Source organism: Anomaloglossus baeobatrachus, chromosome 11 (assembly GCF_048569485.1).
Source record: "Anomaloglossus baeobatrachus isolate aAnoBae1 chromosome 11, aAnoBae1.hap1, whole genome shotgun sequence".
Classification (NCBI taxonomy): Eukaryota; Metazoa; Chordata; class Amphibia; order Anura; family Aromobatidae; genus Anomaloglossus; species Anomaloglossus baeobatrachus.
This window is the reverse complement of record NC_134363.1, coordinates 153511709-153519728: the sequence shown is the minus strand read 5'-3', so window position 1 is coordinate 153519728 and position 8020 is coordinate 153511709. Positions and strand designations below refer to the sequence as shown.

The following is an 8020-nucleotide window of genomic DNA, read 5'->3' as shown; positions in this document are numbered from 1 at the left end:
ACTTTTTTGATGGGATAAGGGTTGAAGACAAAGGAATCCATTCCAGTCACCAATGAAGGCGTAAGTCAAATCCTATAGAAAGCCACTGAGTCCACTACTCTGCCCTTGACAGATATACTGTCATCAACTTTTTGTCAGAGAACTCTTTTAAAGGGAATCTGTCAGCAGGTGTTTGCTATCTCATCTGAGAGACGCATAATGTAGGCAAAGAGGCCCTGAGTTCACTGATGTATCACTTAGATTTGTCGCTACAGCTGCTCTGACACCACAAAAGATTTTAGATTTTGTATATAGTCGAGCTGGGAGAGCTGTCCCCGCCTACACCAGCCTTTCAGTGTACATTTCCATAGACAGAAGCTGCTAATCACAGAAAGGGGCAGAGTTGGCCTAGAGCTCACATGCTGCTGAGACCCACTAATGATACAGATAATAGGCTTAAACTAGCATTGCAGGTAAACAAAAAAAGCTGTGAGATCACAAAGGCAGGACAGAAGTCACTGTTTTAACACTTTCAGCATACTATTCTCAGGTTACATTGCAGAAATCTGCTGACAGTCCCTTTAAATAAAAGGGATAGTTATCAGCCAGTAAACAACTTTTTAAAAGGTGTATTATCATATTAACCAAAAGTGTCTGAAACCTGTGTGTCCCTCTTCTGGAGCCTGCATCAATCTTCCAAACTGAAATCCTCTAATCCCGTTGACTTTGTGAGTGATGAGTTGGCTGTATATTGATTGCTCTCTCCGTTCACTTCTATGGGACCTCTGAGCAAACTGTATCCAAAACTCCCACAGAAGTGGATGCATAGAGCTATAAATACATGGCCACTTCATCAGTCATAACATACAAGGCACTAAGCAGGATGGGGGTTTATGTATGAACACATTGGGAATATATATTAATGTGAGCCATGACAACTATGTCCAATTGACTTTGATCTGTTGTGTAATATATTAGGATGAATGCCAAATATTTAAAATTGTGTCATGCACTATCCAGATCCGCACGCTTAGATTACAACAACGGTGTCAGACCCTGTTCACATTACAGAGTCTGAAAGGCAACCTGTTTCCCCTTAAATTGCTCAACTCTGCTGGGCGTCGGCTAAGTTGTTTCGACTGCTCCCAGCCATGCAGGAGTTAATCCTTTTGGAGCATTGTACGCTCTTCTGAGAGTCAGGTTGCTAATTACCATCCATAGCTGGTCTCTCCCTATTTAAGGCTGGAGAGTTTGTTAGGAGATCGGCGAAGATAGCATTTGCTCGTGCTCTAGCGAAAATCTGGTGTCTTTGGTGATCCTCTTTTGGAGACCTGTGATCTGCTGCTTGTGGGGTGTGGAAGTGTCCCTTGGTGTGTCTTATGTGTCCTCCCTATTTATTTTCTGTTGTGCCTTTATTGTCTTCCCTTTGTGGTTGTTTCCAGAGTAAATGAGTTTCTGTTCTACCCCCAGTCCATGTCTTTAGGGAGAGGAAGTTATTTCGAGGTGTCCTTCCTTCCCCAGGTTGAGCGGAACAGCGGAGTTAGGTCAGAGCCTTGTGGGGAGACAGGGACACGCTGGGAGCCCAGACCTCTCTACCCTTAAGTGTACCTCTGGGATAAGGGCTAGCTCAGGTCCCCTCTGCAATCCTAGCCCACTCGTGACAAATTGTTCTGACTTTTTTATTTTTATTTTTTTATAGATAAGGACACCAGAACTTTTCCATTTTTTTTTCTCTGTTTACCAAATTGTTAGGTACACTTTATCGAAGGTTTATTAAATACATTATTAAATACATGCTTGTCATTATTATACATGTTACAATATTTGTTATTGTAAATTTACATGAGATTGTTTCAATTTCTTTCTTTTGCGATTTTGATTGCCAACAAACACAATAACCCTGTATACCTGTATTATAACGGATAAAATGTTTTTGCTGATAAAAAACATCATGGAGTCGTTAAACACTCCCTCTCTCGTTACTAAATACAGGCGGTAAACCAGAAACGGTCCGTCCTGCATCCCCACCGCGATGATCACGCTCCAAATCTCACTGCTACAACATAAAGACACAATGCAATTCTTTACTCCAGATGATGGACGAAATTGCCCATAGCCCGCTGCATCCGGGGACGAAAAAGATAAACTCTGTGTAAGGACTAATGTAAATTGCATGATGGCCCAGGAGAATAGACACAGTCCCACAACTGTTATGGTCTCATTGGTTTTTACTGATGGTTCTTTCATCAGTTCTAAAATATCCAGAATATCGGCTCCTAGTGCAAGGTACATCAGAAGTAGCTGAGCGAGCTGGTCGCGGTTCATTTTTCCTCTTGGCATCAACCAACGTCCGATAATCAGGACCAAGATTATGGTTTCTTCCATGCCTTGTACCAGTTTGGAAAACTCGTGGTAGAACTAGCAAAAATCAGAAAATCCATTTTTAATTAAAGAAAAACAAACAAAACAATGCAAATGAATCGACCTATATTACAAATTTGTTCATGCAAAAACAGTTACTCCAGATTGAGATGAAGCATAACAGCCGAAAATATAGCTAGTAAATCCTCTGAAGATGATCCTTTCTCAAATTGTGGCTGCCCCGGTGATTGAGTGCTGCAGTCTTGGCTTCAGAAGCCCCAAACATCCACTAGCAGCTGCTGCATATTGATTGTTCAAACCAATGTTCCTCAATGTAATACATAGACAACTTCTTGTAACTTCTAAAGACTTAAGCGGGCTTTACACGGTAGCGATATCGCTAGCGTGCGTACTCGCCCCCATCGTTTGTGGAACACGGGCATATCGCTGCCCATCGCGCACAAAATCGCGCTCCCCGTCACACGCACTTACCTGCCCTGCGACGTCGCTCTAGCTGGTGATCCGCCTCCTTTCTAAGGGAGGCGGTTCATGCGGCGTCACAGCGACTTCACACGGCAGGCGGCCAATAGAAGTGGAGGGGTGGAGATGAGCGGGACCTAAACATCCCGCCCACCTCCTTCCTTCCGCATTGGCGGTGGACGCAGGTAAGGAGATGTTCCTCGCTCCTGTGGTGTCACACACAGCGATGTGTGCTGCCGCAGGAACGAGGAACAACATCGCTAATGAGAGATAAAAGATTTTTTGTTTAAGGACGACCTCTCCGCGGCAAATGATTTTGGCAGATTTTGCGATTATTTTAGGTCGCACATAAGTGTCACACGCTGCGATATCGTTAATGACGCCGGATGTGAGTCACTAACGATGTGATCCCGACGATAAAACATTAACGATATTGTAGCGTGTAAAGTCCCCTTTAGGTATACTAATAGATCACAGACTGAACATGAGTCAACAGTGTGACGCAGCAGCAAAAAGGCAAACACCATTCTAGGATGTATTAACAGAAGCATACAGTCTAGATCACATGAAGTCATTATTCCCCTTTACTCCTCTTTGGTCAGACCTCATCTGGAATATTGTGTCCAGTTCTGGGCACCACGTTTTAAAAAAGACATCAACAAACTGGAGCAAGTTCAGAGAAGAGTGACCAGAATTGTGACCGGTCTGCAAACCATGTCCTATGAGGAACGGTTACAGGATTTAGGATTGTTTAGCTTGCAAAAGAGAAGACTGAGAGGAGACTTAATAGCTGTCTACAAATATCTTAAAGGCTGTCACACTGTAGAGGGATCAGTTTTATTCTCATTTTCACAAGGAAAGATTAGAAGCAATGGGATGAAACTGATGGGGAGGAGACACAGATTAGATATTAGAAAAAACTTTTTAACAGTGAGGGTGATCAATGAGTGGAACAGGCTGCCACGAGAGGTGGTGAGTTCTCCTTCAATGGAAGTCTTTAAAAAGAGGTTGGACGGACATCTGTCTGGGATGATTTAGTGAATCCTGCTTTGAGCAGGGGGTTGGACTAGATGACCCAGGAGGTCCATTCCAACTCTAATATTCTATGAATCTGTCAGCGGCATCATGTAGGGGCACAGATCCTGATTCCAGTGATGTATCACATACCATCAAGAGGAACAAGGGAGGAGAAAGAATCCAGCACCGATGTAGTAAAAATATTTTCTTTATTCAAAATTCATAAAATGAAAAATCTGACCAAGTGCAGAGTCTAAATACGCTTAACGCGTTTCGGAGAACAGACTCCTTATTCATAAGCAATAGGCTTCATGCTTATGAATAAGGAGTCTGTTCTTCTCCAAAACGCGTTAAGCGTATTTAGACTCTGCACTTGGTCAGATTTTTCATTTTATGAATTTTGAATAAAGAAAATATTTTTACTACATCGGTGCTGGATTCTCTCTCCTTCCTTGTTCCTCTTGATGGTACTGATTACTCAGCTGTGGAAGCCAAACCTCTTGTTCCTTGCATCGGACCAGAGGCTGGAGATACCTGCTCTAGAGTGGTGAGCTGAACATATATTTATTGATGTATCACATAGTTTACTGATTGCAGCAGTTGTGATAGATCAGTTTTCTCTGCTGAAGATTTAGCAGAGCTCAAAATGCTGAGCTATGTGTAAACCCGCCCACACCAGTGATTGGCAGCTTTCTGTGTACACTGTATGTTGGCAGAAAGCTGCTAGTTAATGTTGTGGGTGGCATTACATAGAGGAAATTGACTAGGAGGCACGAGACACCCAGTCTTGTAGTGATATTCTGCTGATAGATCTCCAATTTTATTGAAATGGCAAAATACAGCCCAGGAGGTAATACATCCCTGGAATTGGAGTCTCTGCTCCTACATCATACTACTCTCGAATTACATAGCAAAAACTTACTGAGTTCCCTTAAGCAGGGATCTTGGCATGGAAATGTCCATATGCTATATTGAGACAAATTCTTATCTGCTTTTAAGAATGGATCTTAACAATTAGCTGATCGACAGTTCTACTTTTGGAGTCAGACAGCAACTGTTTCAATCTCCAAACAAATACCTTGGGGGAAAGGAAGCATTAAAGTTTACCTGTTGTTTTAGGGTGGCTTTTTACAATTAGCTGTGTATGTATATCTGAGGAATAACCAATGGCTTAACTAGAGTCTGATGGACCCCAATGCAAAATTTTCTCCTGGGCCCCAACATGCATGTTGGTTAGATGTATGGGCCCTTGCAGCGTTCTAGATCCTATAGATACAATATATGTGTTCAACCCCCATGTTATAATGTTCTCTGTACTGCCCCCCTCCTGTAATCATGAACCCCTTCCTGTAATAATTTTTTCTTTTGGCTCCTTCCTGTAATCATTTTCTCTGTCCTGGCCTCTTTTTGTAATAATGTCCTCTATCCTGGCTTCTTCCTTTAATCATGTCCCATATCATGAGTACCATCCTGGTATAATGTCCTTTATCCTGACCCCTTCCTGTAATCATGTCCCCTATCATGAGTACCATCCTGGTATAATGTCCTTGTCCTGGCCCTTTCCTGTAATTATGGTCCCCATCATAAGTACCATCCTGGTATAATGTCCTTTGTCCTGGCCCCTTCCTGTAATCATGTCCTCTATCATGAGTACCATCCTGGTATAATGTCCTTGTCCTGGCCCCTTCCTGTAATCATGTCCCTTATCATGAGTACCATCCTGGTATAATGTCCTTTATCCTGGCCCTTTCCTGTAATCATGGTCCCCATCATGAGTACTATCCTGGTATAATGTCCTTTATCCTGGCCCTTTCCTGTAATCATGGTCCCCATCATGAGTACTATCCTGGTATAATGTCCTTTATCCTGCCCCCTTCCTGTAATCATCTCCCCCATCTTGGCCCCAGTCACTGTCATGTACCCCCTGTAACATGCTTGTAGGAGCCTTGAGTACTGCAGAATTAACCTTGGCCAGATCTGTGCCTTGCCACCATTCTGTCTCTGAGCTCTTTGAGCAGTTCCTTTGACCTCATGATTCCCATTTGGTCTAACTTGCACTGTGAGCTGAGGTCTTATATAGACCGGTGTGCGCCTTTCCAAATCAGGTCCTTTCCAAATCAAGTCCTATCAGTTTAATTAAACACAAATGGACTCCAATGAAGGAGTAGAAGCATCTCAAGAAGGATCACAAGGAAATGGACAGCATGTGACTTAAATATGAGTGTCTGAGCAAAGGGGCTGAATACTTATGACCATGTGATATTTCAGTTTTTCTTGTGTAATACATTTGCAAAAAAATTTACATTTCTGAGAAAAATGAATATTTTTGAATTTATCAAATGGCTACAATGAAACAAAGAGTGAAAAATGTAAAGGGGTCTGAATACGTTCCGTACCCGCTGTATATCACATGGAATAATGTAAAATGTATGGTTTAACTTTATAGTCAGTCAGTGTGCAACCCTATTTCATCCATAAATTCCTTTGCTTAATGAGATACGTACGTTTTCTGTGCATTCACTATTTGTCACATTGGTGGTATTCATTCTAAGTTCTTGGTTTGCAAGCTCCATGACAAATACAGAAGGAACAATGGTGCATAAATACAAAAACACCATTGGGGAAAACCTATAATGACACAGAGAATAGTTTAGTGCAGAAATGAAAACGGTAATTGCAAAAAAACAAGAAAACCACAAAAACTAGAAATTGTTGCAAATTAAATAACTCCTCTCTAATTATAGTAATGTATTATGTATAATAAATGCATAATTACAAAAAATATATTTTTTTCTTTTGCATAGTTCATATTTCGGCACCTGAATAGACCTTTTATAAAACTGTTGTTGCTTTTTTTTATGCTGCATAATGAAAACCATCATTTTTTTTTAACAATTATAAAAGTGGTATACAAAATAATATGAATGAAAAATACAGTTTTCCCCCTGAAAAACAAGCTCTCCTACAGCTCCCCCAGCACAGAAAATGAAAAAGGTTCTCAGGATACCGCAAGCAAAGAAATTCATTTTTTTAAGTTCTCTTTTTGTGCAAAGTAGCAAAACATAAAATAAAATGTGAAATGTTATATCTCCAATCATATCGCCTCACAGAATTAAGTTAATGTCTGATAAACTGTTACTTACAGCATAGATGGGCTTCAGTGTGTACATTGCCCAGGCCAAAGACTAATACTCTAGCAGGATACAGCTAAGCCCCCACTAGATGGAGGCATCACAGGTGCAGGAGGAGCAAATCAGACACACACTTTCAAACATGGAATGGAGGGGGCGATTGCTAGATGATAAAACTGCACACTAGTGGCTTGCATAGAGCACTGTTCACACATGCAGATAACACAGTCACAAGCCCACAGCCTATTAAGTGACACCCATACTATTAGATCAGGCGGGCTGCCAAGCCGTACCCCATCTGTGCACTATGCATGGACAAACGCTAAAATGCAAGGCCTAACAGAAAGGGGCCTGGCTGTATCCTGTACAAAAAAATATGAGGTTTTAGTTGGTATTATGGCCATAAAACGGATGCCTACAACCCTCGTCACGGGAACCTCATGCTTGTAGGTCCCTACACTATATATACAAAATAGCAACATAAAGAGAATAATTTTTGGAAGATATTTATTCCTCTTTATATTTAGTCTACGGACCTACAAGCATGAGGTTACCGTGACGAGGGTTGTAGACTTCCATTTTATGGCCATAATACCAACTAAAACCTCATATTTTTTTGTACAGGATACAGCAGGCCTCTTTTTGTTAGACCTTGCATTTTAGAGTTTCTGTCCCTGCACGGTACACAGATTGGGTATGGCTTGGCAGCCCACCTGATCTAATAGTATGGGCGTCACCTAATAGGCTGCCGGCTTGTGTCTGTGCATCTGCATGTGTGAACAGCGCTCTATGATTTTTTATTTCTAATAAACTGCATGAAAAATTCTGTAAAAATCAAAAACCTATTCCAGTATTGTTTTTTTGGGATATGCCGCCTCCCTATCACCCTAATCATACTGACCCAGAGAATACAAATAATGTGTTATTGAAGTTGCAAACCAAATGGCAGAATTTCTGTTGGATTCCATTAACCCCATTGTCATGTCTCACAACTTGGGAATTGTTCCTTGTTTTGCATTTGTTTTTTCTGTTGCTAGGTAGAAGGTTTGACT

The 8020-nt window shown here is 41.4% G+C and overlaps 1 protein-coding gene across 1 annotated transcript in view; it reads right to left on the bottom strand.

Annotated features, from left to right (window-relative positions):
- Positions 1-1694: 1694 nt before the first annotated feature.
- Positions 1695-8020, bottom strand: part of LOC142256137 (transmembrane protein 26-like) — a 30436-nt gene continuing 24110 nt past the window's right edge. Inside the window, exons 3-4 of the mRNA XM_075327677.1 lie at positions 6342-6465; positions 1695-2397 (exon numbers count right to left, since the gene is read on the bottom strand). Of these exons, the coding sequence (XP_075183792.1) occupies positions 1807-2397; positions 6342-6465 (715 nt within the window). The 3' untranslated portion in view covers positions 1695-1806. The remainder of the gene's footprint in view (positions 2398-6341; positions 6466-8020) is intronic.